This window comes from Poecilia reticulata, chromosome 8 (assembly GCF_904066995.2).
Source record: "Poecilia reticulata chromosome 8, P_reticulata-male-v2, whole genome shotgun sequence".
NCBI classification, from domain to species: domain Eukaryota; kingdom Metazoa; phylum Chordata; class Actinopteri; order Cyprinodontiformes; family Poeciliidae; genus Poecilia; species Poecilia reticulata.
This window is the reverse complement of record NC_088837.1, coordinates 2,773,125-2,787,108: the sequence shown is the minus strand read 5'-3', so window position 1 is coordinate 2,787,108 and position 13,984 is coordinate 2,773,125. Positions and strand designations below refer to the sequence as shown.

The 13,984-nt window shown below is 39.9% G+C and overlaps 1 protein-coding gene across 22 annotated transcripts in view; it reads left to right on the top strand.

Annotated features, from left to right (window-relative positions):
• The window catches only part of nfixb (nuclear factor I/Xb), a 199,567-nt gene extending 186,015 nt beyond the window's left edge, over window positions 1-13,552 (top strand). For all 22 annotated transcript variants that reach the window (XM_008415321.3, XM_008415312.3, XM_008415310.3 and 19 more), the window contains 2 exons: window positions 2,265-2,356; window positions 5,566-13,552. In XM_008415321.3, coding sequence (XP_008413543.1) covers window positions 2,265-2,356; window positions 5,566-5,580 — 107 coding nt within the window. In that variant the 3' untranslated portion in view covers window positions 5,581-13,552. The remainder of the gene's footprint in view (window positions 1-2,264; window positions 2,357-5,565) is intronic.
• Window positions 13,553-13,984: the final 432 nt, after the last annotated feature.

Here is a 13,984-nt window from a genome sequence, read left to right as displayed (position 1 = left end):
GTATAAAGAAACAAAAGCAGAGATGACATTTTATGACTGGAGTACTAAATGGACACCAGATTTCTCAGCAAAAGGATCAGCTGGTGGGCTGTTAGTTGTATCGCACACTGTATAATAAGGCAATTCTGGTTTTATGGTGCCAGAGTCATCAGAGAACAAGAGAGGGTAAATAAAAAAGATAAATAAAAGATTACCATTTGAATTCATTAAAAAGAAAGACTGTATCGCTCAGGTTTCTTCTCTGGCAGGTTAATGTAGATGTCCTGACAACCCGAATACTAATAGAGACACACTGTAGGTATTCACATAAAACCATCTGCTATGAATTTTGACTGGCTGCAACATATATCTGTTAATTCTCAGAACACTTAATGCTCAAGAAAAATTAACACTACAAACAGCCAGGTTTGTTATTTTGTGTACTGAGATCTCAGTGACCCTATGATAAATGCTAAAGGCAGGAAAGCTAGCAAGTAGCTTAGGTATCAAAGATGACGGCAGTTGCAGCAAGTAGGAAACATTTTTATTCCGAAATAAAATAAAAGTTCAAATTGAGCAATTGTACATCTACTAGATGTTCTTTTTTGAAATTAATATTGTATTTTTTTTGCTATTCTTTTTCTAATCTTGGTTTACGTAGTCTTAGCATTAGCATTATAACATACAGACAAGAAAATAGTCTAAGACTTTTACCAAGGTCCTAAAGGCAGAAACAGACTCCATACCTTTACATAAAACTATTTTATTACACTACTACAAGTTTAATTCTGACCATAACAGTCCATCTGTAACTATCAGTTCTGCTAAGATATGGAAGCTAGCTGAGATGGTTCAGCTAGCAGCCTGTGTTTGGAAATTTCTCGGGTTGTGTGGAAAAACGGGCAAGACAAGAGAAGCACATATTGTGTACAACATTCAAAACCTGTCAAATAAAACAATACATTTACATTTACCCATAGTATTTTTTCCCTTTCAATAGAATCTTGTTGCATATTTTAAGCTTCATATTAAGGATGCATTTTTGGTTAAATAAATGTTTATGTTGAGATGAAACAAAATAGTATTAAAGTAGTAAGTTTTCCTTCTAATTGTGTTTTTCTGATAAACTTTAGATTTTTTTTTCTTGTCATTAAGCTAAATTAGTTTTACAAGGCCCTAGCATTAGCATCACCACTAGCACTAGCATTACCATGAACAAACATCGCCCTCTCACACATTCAAGAAAGCGCGGTTCCTACGCATTCTCAAATAGTCTGGAAAAATGCTAAGTTTGTATTTAGTGTTCAGGCTTGGATAGCTCTAGAAAAATATTACAGAGTAATGAAACATGAAATGTATTTCCAGTTTTCAACAAAATACCTTAAACATCCAGAACATTTTTGACACCTATTCTATATAAAGTTGGACAAAATCGCCTTCATCTTTGGGTTTTTTGTTTGTGTCTTAAATCAATAGTGTTTTGACAATAAACTCATTAAGATAAACTCCCTCAATGTCTGGGGTTTTTTTTAAAGCTGTTTTCATAGCACATTTAGTGCCACACTGCTCTTGATTTTAACTGCTTTGCGATTCGAAATAATTTTTTGTAGTCATATGTTAAAATAGGAAGGAAAATTAGCTGTAAAAATGGTACATTTGAGTCGAGCAAGTTTTGTAACCATCTACTGATCTTATGTGTAACATTATTTATTTTGCCCCTACAAATGTAGTTGATAAACTTACGTTACTCTCCAAATTTTCATCTCAATATATGATCAATGTATCATTTTTGACTCTGTAAGTTAAAAAGTACAACTTGTTAAGGCTTGTCTTAATCTGATGCGTAAAGATGTTGTGGACATAAAACTGAGCAGGGTAGATAGCAGATTTACAAGGCTGCCCAGGAATCTTGGAGTGAAAAACGTTTAAGTGAATCAATTTAGCTAGTAAAGTGTAAAGTGTTGCTTTAGTCAATCCGTTGGTATTTGGCATTACATGATGAACAGACGTTTATCATCCAGTCTTATAATTAAGGTCAAATTGTGCTGGATGTAGTTGGATCTGACTGGCTGTGATTGGACTGTACAGTCAGGGTTTTTTACAGTAATCTGTAGAACTACATATAGTGATTCTGGCCTGTTTTTGTGAAGTGCCTGGAGATAACATCTGTTGTAACTCGGCTCTATATAAATACACCAAATTGGACCGAATTGAACTTGACGTTGCGGGGCCAGTTACTCGAAAGGTCACTTATGTCCAGCGTGGTGTGTGCTCTGTTTCCACAGCATACTCCACGCCAGGCGCCACAGCTCCCAACAGGTTTGTCGGCATCGGATCACGGGACAACAACTTTCTGAACATCCCGCAGCAGACACAGGTAAGACGTGAGGGACGTCCACTCCCAGAACCGCTCTCCGTGTTGAAACCGTAAGAGGAAGCTCATCTGCCTCGACTGTAATTACTGGTGAAACTCAGGAAACTTATTAAGTGAGTGGATGTGAGCCAGAGCTCCTTACTCCCTCACTCTGTGAAACCTGCTGCAGGGTTTCCTCCACCTCTCCAGTTACACCAACCCACAGCGCACCATCAGAGTGTGCATTTGTACATCTGTATTTTACTGTACGTGTGTGGTTTACCATATGTGCTCAACTGTTTATTTGGCATGTACGCAGCCTGCCCTCAAGGCAGACGGCCCTTTTCCCCTCACTGCCTTTTTTTCTCTTTCTCTCTCTCTCTACCTTTTCCTTTCCCTGCTCCACCCAATCCCCCACTTTTCCACTTCACCTACTTCATTCCTCAAACTTTGCTCCCCTTCCCTCGCTCATATTTAATTCTCCTCTTTTTACTGTACGCCTCCTTCACCTTCTGCGCTCTCTTCCCATCGCCGCTCCGCACCTCCCCCCCTTCTTGTGCCTCCACCATTACCACCAGTACTTTTCTCATTAGTGTCTAACCACACCCGCCTGGAGCCAGCTCAGCCCCGCACCTCGACACATGGAAACCATCTCAGGATTCCCTCCCTTATTTCTCTGCCCTTCGTTCTCTCGCTTTGTCTTGCTTTTCATTTCTGCTCCTCTCAGTTTCTCTTCTTTGTCCCATTTCCACTCATTTGCCCGTCAGTATATATTTTTTTACCCTACTATTACTGAAATTTGCTTGCACGTCCTGAACATTGCAAATATTCCACACGTCTTTAACACGGGAAGCTGGGATAATTTGGGCTCTGGAACGTTTAAGCAGGATAAAAACGTAGGTCTCCACAAAACAGCAGAAAGGTTTGGGGCGAAAGTGTCTACGTGGAGACCAGAGGTCAGGCTGCACAGACAGCTTCAGCTACCAGCTGTGGCCTTCTTGTGCCCTCTAGTGGCAAATGTGCTGCTCTACAACCAGCAGAGAAAAGAAACAAGATCTCAAACAGTGCAGACAAATGCTTGATATTCAGAGCAGGGTTCCCAAACCTTTCCGAGCCACAGACCCCAAAGAGATTTTGTATCTGACGATGATACAAAATATGTAAAGGACCATACATTTTTATAATGTTTTTTTTTTTGTCAGTGTTGAATAATTATTACATTCATTTAGCATAAATGCTGCCTTATATGATCTGATTTTAGATAACCATGAAAAATTTTATCAGATAATAAAATTTTTCATCACGATTCTTTTTGATCATAAGAAAACATGTGATGTTTTATATTAACCACATAATTATTTTTATTTAATTCCCACAGTTTTTGTGGTTTTTGCAGCAATGTCCTTATTGGAAACTTTTCCATTTCTTGTGAGCTCCGGTAGAAAATGAGTATCAGAAGTAACATTTCTGAGTATTATTCTTACTCATATTTTAGATTTTAAAAAAAGATTTAATAGCAGAAAAAAATTATTCAAAAAAATGTAAGATTAAAAAATGTATTTATTTTTGCGGTTTATTTTTCTCATCTTCCCTCCGACCTTCGGAGGTCCCCACAGCACTCCCGGGCAGGCCCCCACTTTTAAAGACCCCAATGTAGGGAACCCGAGTTTCAGCCCGCTTCAAAGTCACGTCTCGGTCGTCTCGTTACCCCGGGTGACCAGACATGATGTCATAGCTGGGCGATCTTGAATTTGAGAAGGGCTTTGCTGGAGAGGGATCCAGGGAAAGAAAAGAGAGTGGTCACTGTCTACTGCCAAGGATTTAGAGGCAATGCTTACAAGAGATAGATGGGTGGAAGGCAGAGTAACTAAGAAGGGGGAAGTTACAATGGCATGGGCCCGCTGGGACGGTGCCCCCACCGCCCCGGGGAGTGTGCTAGCTGAGAAGGGCAGAGGGGGAAGGGGTGGTATTCATGCGACCTGTTAGAGTCAAACAAAACAAAAGGACCGCTTTCCCGGAGGAGCGGAGGAGTTTCCAAGGCTTGACTTTTAGAATGTTGGCACTTGAGCCATCGGTGGCAGATCCCGCAGGCCAAGCAGGGCAGCCAACTTCAGCAGCAGTGACCCAGTTCTGCCCCCTGCTCACACTGACTGGGAGACACCAGACATGAAGACGGTGTGAGTGACACAGAGGGTCAGGGTGCTGTAACCCTGCTGCTGCTACAGAAAGACAGAACAACACCACCTGGACTTCTATCCCCAAATCCACCATAGTGTTAGTAAATGTACAGCACCTGGAAACAAACTGAATTGAAATTATAAATTGCTTGCAGCATTTTTTTTTAAGATAAAATCTAAAAACATTGGGATTTAGCTCTCTTGACTCTAAATAAAATCCATTGCAAGCACTTTGATTAATGTAGCCCACTTTGCTGTACTCTGCTTAGCCTTCCTGTTGTCTGCTTAAAGTCTCGTTCTCTATCACAGCTTGAATGAATAATAAACCCGTCTCAACGTGTCAGAGATAATTCAGTTCCCTTTTAAAGAATATTTTCACGTCTCATTTATGTGATTTTGTTTTTTGATCCCTCACTAGCCACACTTGTATCCATCTTTTTATATACATTTTGATGTTTTGCATTAAAAAAAGGTCGACTATTTCCTCAATTTCGCAAGAAAGTTTTTACACTCCCTTAAAGTGGTTTTCAGGTTTTGCAAAAAGGAGTTAATTCTGTAAATGCCAGATAAGTTCACGCTTAAAAAAATTTTCCTGGTCCAAACCTTCAGCACAGAGAGAAGGACTCTCTCAATTTTCCTGAGATGTGTGGTCCATGACAGTTTGCGACCTCTACTTTCTGTTTACTACAGCCATGCATAACGTTAACATCCTGATTTGTGTAACCTGGTTGATTCGCCCCAAACCAGCAGACCAATCACGCCTAATTCGCCTTCTCTCTTTTTTTTTTGTGGCATTTTAAAAGTTTGCTCAAAATTTACGATGGTACAGCGACTGAAACAAAACAAATTCTATCCTTCACATTGTCTTTATTATGTAACATCCACACTAAGTGTTGTTTTTACTGTAACATTTAGTACGAGGTGCTTACTAATCCAGAAAATGATTGGACTTTTGAGTTTTTAATTGATGTTTCACCTTGTTTTTACATTTTCAAAAGCATTTGAGACAAAACTAACCGCATCTCTACTTTCCCCTTCCCTTTTTTTCTCTTCCAGTCTTGGTTCCTCTGACAAGGTCTGTGCGCAAACCAGCAAATAGATATCTTTCTTTACAATTCAAAATGAGAAAAAAAAAGAACAGAGAAACAACCTGCAGGATGACAATAATTGTCTTACCAACCCGCCGACCAGCCCTGACAGTACGTCTCATCTGATATGAAATATAACCAAGCAACGCAGGAAATTACAGTCGCATGACACTTCTAGTGGAACCCTGGACACATTCACGCACTCGGAGGGGGAGGACCTGATTTGGGTGAAGAGGGAAAGACGAACGGATGGACTCGAAGGAGGCTGGGAGGAAGATGGAGCGAAGGAGGACGCGGTACGCGGGCCTCCTCACGCCCAGGAACCACAGCAGCGATGCGGCAGCAACAAGCGGACGTGGGGGGAGCGGTCAGCTTCTCCTGCTTTCCAAGGACGCATTGTGAAACAAATGGCTAAGAAAAAAAAAAAATCAACAGTCCAGCAAGCTACAAAAAACTTCACCCACAACAAACTCAAAACCCAAATGAGACGATGAGCGTCCAGTGAGAACAGCGGCCCAGGATCTCATCATTGCCCAGAGCGAAACCCGATTGGCTCCTCTTGCCTGGCCACCAATAAGCAAGCGACCATGCCAAACCATATCTTGATTTAAAGTTGCACTACAAGCTGAATCAGTCAACACTAACCCTTAACGATGTGCACTATTTACCTACGAGGCATGGGAGGTAAACCACACTCGCCGAGATGATTTTTACGTTCTACGAAAAGGAAACACACCACAAGGTACAAGAAGCCTTCAGGCGTCCTCCACCTGGCATGGTTCGATTCAGCCAATCACCGGTCTCCCCTTTGCTCATAACGTTGTCAGTCTGTGTGCCATGACTGCAGGATTTCTCACCTTTCAGGTCATAATATTTCTATATGTATATGTAAAAGCTTTCCTTTTTTTTTTACCCGATAATCTCAGTAAATTCCCTCCACACACGAAGCAATCGGCGTCCTGGACGCTGAGCAATGTCACCGCTATTGGCAGCAGCTATGAGTTTCGCCCCCAATCGTCCCCTTTTTGTAACATAGACGAACGCTGACTAATTATTTTTCCCTCGCTTGTTTTTTTTTCTTATTTGAATTGACTCCTTTTTGGATTTGTACTATTTTCTAATTGTTTTTGTATTTGAATGGCAGCACCTTAAAGCGAGAGAAGAAGAAGTGATATGTTGGGGGGCAAAGAACACGGAGCGGCTGGCTAACCCGGAGAAAAATAGTGCTTGTAAAAACTTGAGGAATATGCCCACCTGCTGTTTTAGATGTGGAGCTGGTGTCACACCCATGGGGAGCTACAGTGAGCAGCTGGTTAGACTGGAGTTAATTCAAAACGATGTAAAGAGATGGATACGGCCATGTTAACTTTAAATTTCTGGGTGTTTACTAAGAAGTGACTGTATTAGACATGATGGCGGAAACGGAGAACGGTTTTGGAGCTAGATTGAACAAAAACGTGAGGTTTTAGTTCGATTTTTTTAATTCTTAAAAATCCCTGGAAAATGATGACAATCACTTGCTTGAGAAGAAGGAAGTCAAACAGTAAATATGTTTGACCTACTATTTGTCAGTGCTTGACTGATTAAAGTCTGAGATTGTGAGGAAAAAGCACCTAGTGGCTGCAGGTGTTATTGCACTTTAATTCACTTAGCATTTACTTGACATTTTGACTGACTGTGTGGTCCATTTCCACTTGGAGGGCAGAGTTTGAGACATAAGCAGGACAAATGAACTGGATTACAGTTAATGGACGTGTTGCCAGTGCTAATGATTAGTCTCACAGTGGATTGTGATAATTAACATTTAAAGAATAATTATGTTCAGAATTTGTCAGCAGGTAGTGTCTTACCTGGAGTTGGTACAGATATGTTAGCCCCAGAGGCTGAAGCTAGCAGCTAATCCATGGTCAAACATCTTTTTCAATCCGAAAAGGGATTTTTGTTTTTATTCTATTTGATGCTTCCAAACAATGTTTCTAGATAGAAATAATTAAATATTTTTGACCAAATTAAAACTCTTAAAGAGGAAAAAACACTTGCTGAATGAAACCAGTGGATATTTACAAAAACGTTAAAATGACCGATGTTTATCAGGGTCTTCTTAGGCTTCATTCACACAAATGTAACCCAAATTTGATTTGGGGCTCGGATGTGACCATCACATCACATCAGTCTGAACGGCCTGATTCCGATCTTTTCACCCAAAAAAATAAATCAGGCAGACATTTATTCAAACAGGAAATGGAAGTAGGAGGTGGTGCGCCCTCGATAATCCTCCTGAATGAAACACTGAACACTTGAAACACATGAATGGCTTTTGGTCCAAATAACCTTCTGATAGTAAAAAGTAAAAATATTGTTGTGGTTTCAGTAAACTGTGTTTTGCAGCTTACTGAACTGGTAGTTAAAATCACCGGTTCTCAGTACATATTGAATTGAAGATGATCGCTGGTGGTGGACATCCTCCTCTGCTTGAGAGCTTCACAAAATACAATTGGCAAGAACCACTAAAACATTTGTGAAATTGCCGTTGTTTTAAGGCCTAGTCCACACCTAGCCGGATATCTGGAGAAACGAATACATTTTTATACATTTTTTTTGGCCTTTTGTGTGAACAAAAACTCAATTTTATATCCCAAAAAACCCCAATAATTGAGGAAAACTCCGACCAAAGTACAGATTTCAGAAAACTGTATTTGTGTTTGCGTGAACTGAGTTTCAGGATCCCACACATTACAGTCAACGACAAACAATGCGATGCGATATCCCAATTGAGATGATCTTGTGTCTTATTACGTTTGTACTCCAATACGATATTTAAAAGTAGTTCAACCTTTATATGAACCTTTTGGTGCCATGTTTAATTCCTAACCAGAAGTGGTTTTTGTTTGGATGGATTCTGGTCGGCTGACAGTTTTCAGCTTTGTGCTACGCTGTGTGTTTGGCATGTTTAAAACAACGCTCACTGTGGGATTTGGTGTGGATGAAAGGCTTTCTGAAAACGATCCGGCGTCTACGATATTTTAAAAACAATGTGGTGGAGATAATCATTTTTATGAAGATGTGATTATGATGCTAGCCCCGTAAGCGTATTAGCTTCAGCCTCTGGAACAAACGAAGATGTCAACGCAGGATGTCACTTAAAAAAAATCAGTATCCTCTAATTTGGATTTGAGTTAATTTTGTGGAAAGTAAAAGGGACACTCTTAATCTTTTGTGTGTGATTGAGGAAATCGGTTCACATACAACTAGATTAGGTGTTTACTGATCTAACAGCTGCCAGCTGTAGCTTCCTATTAATGTTACCAGTTTTCTCATCCAGCAATCAAAGAAGCATATTATCCCAAATAATTGTTTTATTGACATGATTTAATTGTTCTTCTACCAGGAGGCCCTTTACTGTAGGAAAAACAAACAAAAAAAAAAAAAAACGAGTGGGGTTCTGACAATCACAGGATTTTTTTATTTGTATTATTCCTGGAGACAGACGAGCTGAACCAGTTAGACAACAACAAAAACACTCTGAGATCTCAATCTGTTGAGTGTATAAAAAATATTACAAATTGTAAGTTTATCCTGTTGTTTACACTCCCAGATAGGCTGCTGCTCCAAGAGCTGAGGGGGCCACACTGCGGAGAAAAATTATGTCGTCACATTTCTGACTTTTTTTTTTTTTTTTTAACGGAGGCCTACGAGGTCAAGAGTCAAATGTGTGTTGTGCCAGTTTGTCTGTCAACTGCCTGTGACAGTAAAATTTAATAGTTGTCATGGTTACGCCCCACACAAATGCATGCACTCACACACACACCAGCACTCCCCCTTCCTCCCCGAAGCCATTTTAAATGGAAGAGCCCTTATAGATCAAATAACTGCACTGATACAATCATGCCAGCCAATCGTATAAGTCAAAAAAAAAATTTTGTAAGCATGACGGTAGATAGATCACTACTTAGCGTGTCACATTTTAAATCCGACTCATGACAACCGTTCAGTATTAATCACGTCTTTTCCCCCCCGATCCTCCCAACGACGCCACACGACAGATTTCAAAGGGAAGTCTTAAATCGAGACAATCTGTGGAGGCCTTTACGCTTTCAGTCACCTTGTTTTTTTCTTCTTCTACATATAAACCCCCCGCGCAGCACGTTCTCCCACGTTGAGTCCGAACGCCCATTCGTTCCTCACAAAATAACTGGACTGCCTGGCCGTGTTCCTTCACCGCAGGGAAAGCAGTCGTAGTTGGCCGAGCTGACCGGCGACCTCTCACCCGCTTCGTAGAGAGGACTGGGTCGGCTGGACGAAGGCGGTAGGCTGGTTTCTTTTCGAATCAAAGGAAGTGCCTCTGTATTCCCATTATGCAATTTGTCAAACATGAATTCAGGTTGTTTTTTCTCACATATAAGCTATAGTGAATGGTAATTAAAATGAAAAATAAAAAAAAAATGTCAGGAGGGAATGGAGAGAAAAAAAAACAATGACAGCTCACTAGATAATCTCAAGCATCTTTATATATAATACACTTTTATATATATTTATAGATATATACTTTTTTTTTTCTCTTAGTTTGCAAGATAAGCTCTGTGGCAGTCTAGTTATTTTTTGAAGCGTGGCATACATCGCACAGTCATAGGATGCATCTGGAAATCGCTAATCGGAGCAGAGTCGAGGCCCACGACCGTCGGAAATCCATCGCAGACCCATCGGTAGAGACGTAGAGTATCGGCTAACGTAGATGAGGATTAAAACTTAAACGAACAGATTTGTTTTTCTTTATTGTTTCGATGGGAAGTATTGTTCTTGAAACTAAATGATGTATGTTGATTGAGCCATGTGCAATGCCTTGGTAGAGGAATTGTGTTTGTTAGAGAATGTTTGAGGGTGTCATGCAAAAAAAAAAAAAAAAAAAATGGAGGGAAATCCTCCTTAAGATTTTTTTTTTTTTTTTCTGTTTGTTCGTTTGTTTTTCAAGTCCACGTGCTCCGGGACTCTAAATACACGAGCGGTGAGATAAAAAAAAAAAAAAATGAGAAAGAAAAAAAAAAAAGTTTGGGGGACATTGTTTTAATTTTCTTTTCTTTTTTTTTTTTCGTTGTTTCCTTTTATCACTTTTTCAAGAAAAGAAATTCATTTTTATTGACGGGAGTTAAAGGAACAATTTCGCAGCTCGTAAGATATATATCATTATGAAAACTGGTGCTTTCGTAAAAGAATAAAGTACATTCAGTCTCTATTATACATAAATAATAATAAACAAACTTAAGTGTTATCATAAAAACTAATTTTTAGGAAATCATGCATTACTCTATTTCTTTGTATTTACCGGGGAGAGGGAAGGGGGGTGTTCATTGTACGAAAAGGTTGTTGTAACAAAAGGCATTTTTCGTCTCCCAAACCTTTACAACACAGCAGAGAGAAAACACACATCCTCTTGTAAAAAAAAAAAACAACAACAACAAAACTTGTAAAAAAATTGTCATTTGTTTCCTGCGGACTCTATCCTACCTACCAGTGATCCTAACGTGGAACAGAGACAAGATCTTCCCAATATTCCGGGAGATGCGCGAGTCTGGATTCCTGTTTCTGAACGACAACAGCGACAAAAAGATAAACATGCTGTAAATGACGACGTCTTCGTTTGTGACTCACTTCCAGGGTTTCCTCCGTTTTCGGCCAGCGGGGTTGTAGTCATCCGAGTCAGCGGCAACTCGAACCCTGTTTACCCAAAAGCCCCCCACCACACCCCACCCCACCAAGTCCCCCTCCCCCGAACACCCACCAGCTGTAAATGATGATAAATATTTGTTTGGTGACGTAGTGTTATAGACTCAGAGCATCTTTAAAGGTTGTCCCTAAAAAGTGCCTTTTGTTCACAGACTCCATCTTGTATTCCTGAGTGCCCATCTCAAAAGAAAATAAGTCCCCTCCCTCATATTTCTATATCTTTCTCTTCTTCTTCTTCTTGAAGCTTTTTCAAGCAGTATACATAGTACTAAAGGAAATTGGTGTGATTTAGTTGCTCTTTTTATTGTTCAATACTATAGAAAAGCTAAAAAAAAAAAAAGTCTAAAAAAAATCTCTGTCTTGCTTCTCTTCCTCTGTATCTTGTCGTCTGTTTATCTTGGACACTGGAGTAGTCTGTAGCTGCGTATCCTCTCTCTCTCTCCCCTCAACTTTCTTTCCTCCCTATTCTCTCTACAGCGCGGTTTAAAAAAAAGAAAAATGTAAAAAAAAAAAAGAATACGCAAAGATTTTTTGTTTTGTTTTGTTTTTGTCTGAGCAGAATGCAATTAGCTCACATGTTATCCTTGTCTGTACGCTTCACATTGTATTACCATACCCCATCTTCTCCAGCTTCTCCATTCAACAGCTAATGTAAGTGAACAAGTTACACCACGAGGCTCTGGGCTGGGCCGAGGACATGGGGGGTTTGGGGCCGACGAGAGGGGGCCGTTTCGGGGTGGAGGGGTAAGAACACACAGCTGTGATAACCAGCACGACTGCTAGCATAGATGGTTTACATTTTGGGGGGTTCTTTGTTTTGTCTCTGCCTATTGTAGAGACATTTTTAGAATAATGGGTGTGTGAGATCAGGTATTTGAAAGAAATGATAAGGCTCTGCCCATATTAATGCAAATATTTTACTGGTATTTTTTTGTCCCGCCTCCATTCATGAGTGGAAAATCTTGATTTTTAGACATATTTCCAAGTGCAATACAGATTTGGCCAATAAAGATTTGAAAAGCTGAGGAAAGAACAGCTTACTTTGAACGTGACGAGAGACAATGGCAACAAACAGCCGTGATTACCAGTTTTCTACATTTATCTCACCGTTACAAAGAAAAAAAAACTTAACCAAGGAGCTGAAATGGTAACACGCTCGAATAATTATTAATCAACGACTAATTATTAGGGAATAGTATAGTGTCGTGATTAGGGCTTTTAGAAATTGTCTGTCTGTATTTTGAAGTCGGATTTTCTGACTAAAGTTCGAAATGCAACATTTATGCCTCTAGAGGTAGAAAAGTGTGAGATCTTGAGTCCAAAGCTGCACATAAGTTAAATGTATTTAAAGTTTGACATTTGAACTATTCATCAGAGCATCTCACAATGTCTGATTAAACCAGTATAAAGTCACGTTGTGATCATGTTCATTGAGTTTTTGAAACACAATAATATAAAACGGCATTTCTTACTGGCTTTAGTGTTACAACAATTAGGAAAAAGCACCAGCTTTCTAGAATTTTATCAACTTCGATTAGAGTCCAACTCTGGAAGAGAAGCAAAGTGTTTATAATCGATGTTTCTGACACTTGTAGATATTTCAGCATTCCTTCAGAAGAGCGCTAAAAGTAGATGTTTAGCTACAGGTTAGCTGTAGCTTAACTGAAGAAGATTCTAGAAAAACATCACAACTGATGAAGTCAGAGCCTGAAAGGTTCACATTTAGTCCAGTTGCTACAGGATTTAGTTTACTGGTTTCTAAACCTGGCACTTTGTGATCTTGTTTTTGTAATCAAGCTAATGAAACAATCAACCATGCTATTATCAAGAAGCCATTTCAGAGACTCATATTGCAGAGAGCAGTGTGTGTGTGTGTGTTTTTAAGGAGTGTTTCTGGAGGGTCTGCCTCTGCACCAGCACTAACCATCCACCGTTTTTGTCTTTATTGTTTTACACACATCGTTTCCAACATGTTCTGTTGGGCTCAGATTAGCGGTTAGTGACTCCAACCTGCCTGGTTATCCGTTCACTTCTTACCCAGTTCCAGCAGAGCGCCCCTCTCCTCTCCCCCATCCTGTCTACAGAGCAGCAGCCCAACCTCACAGGCCCCCTCCCAGAGCCCGTGGTGAAATGCATGTGTTAATTACAGTTTCTTTTCCATAATAATAATAAAAAGCAGTTTGAAAAGAGCAATGCCTTTACCTGATTGAATAAAAGGATGTTCTTGACTGTAACCCTTGGTCTACTGGCTCTTTACTCTGTCTGGAGCAGTGGTGGAAAGATTTCCAGGTGATGGGCACCAGAATGTGGTTGAGGTTTTGTTTTTTTTTAAAGCACCTCACACACACACAGTCGCATCGGTTCCTTTATTCTTGGAGCGCTTCAACAAATCACCCAACTACCTTCTTTAAAAACAAGAGTGGTAGACGTTTATCCAGTTTAAAAAGTGAAATCACTTTCGCCTAACATAGCATGTAACTTTTAACTAGCATAGCTTAACCCATGCTATTTCTGTAACTGGTGTTTTAAATAGACCTTTTAAATGAAATAAATAATCCTGGGCCTGGCGGCCCACCATGCTTGCATCTGTTTTTTCTTCATTCTTGAGGCTCATCAATATGCCGTTTTTAGATCATGCGAGATGGGCCTTTGTTGTTTTGGGTCAG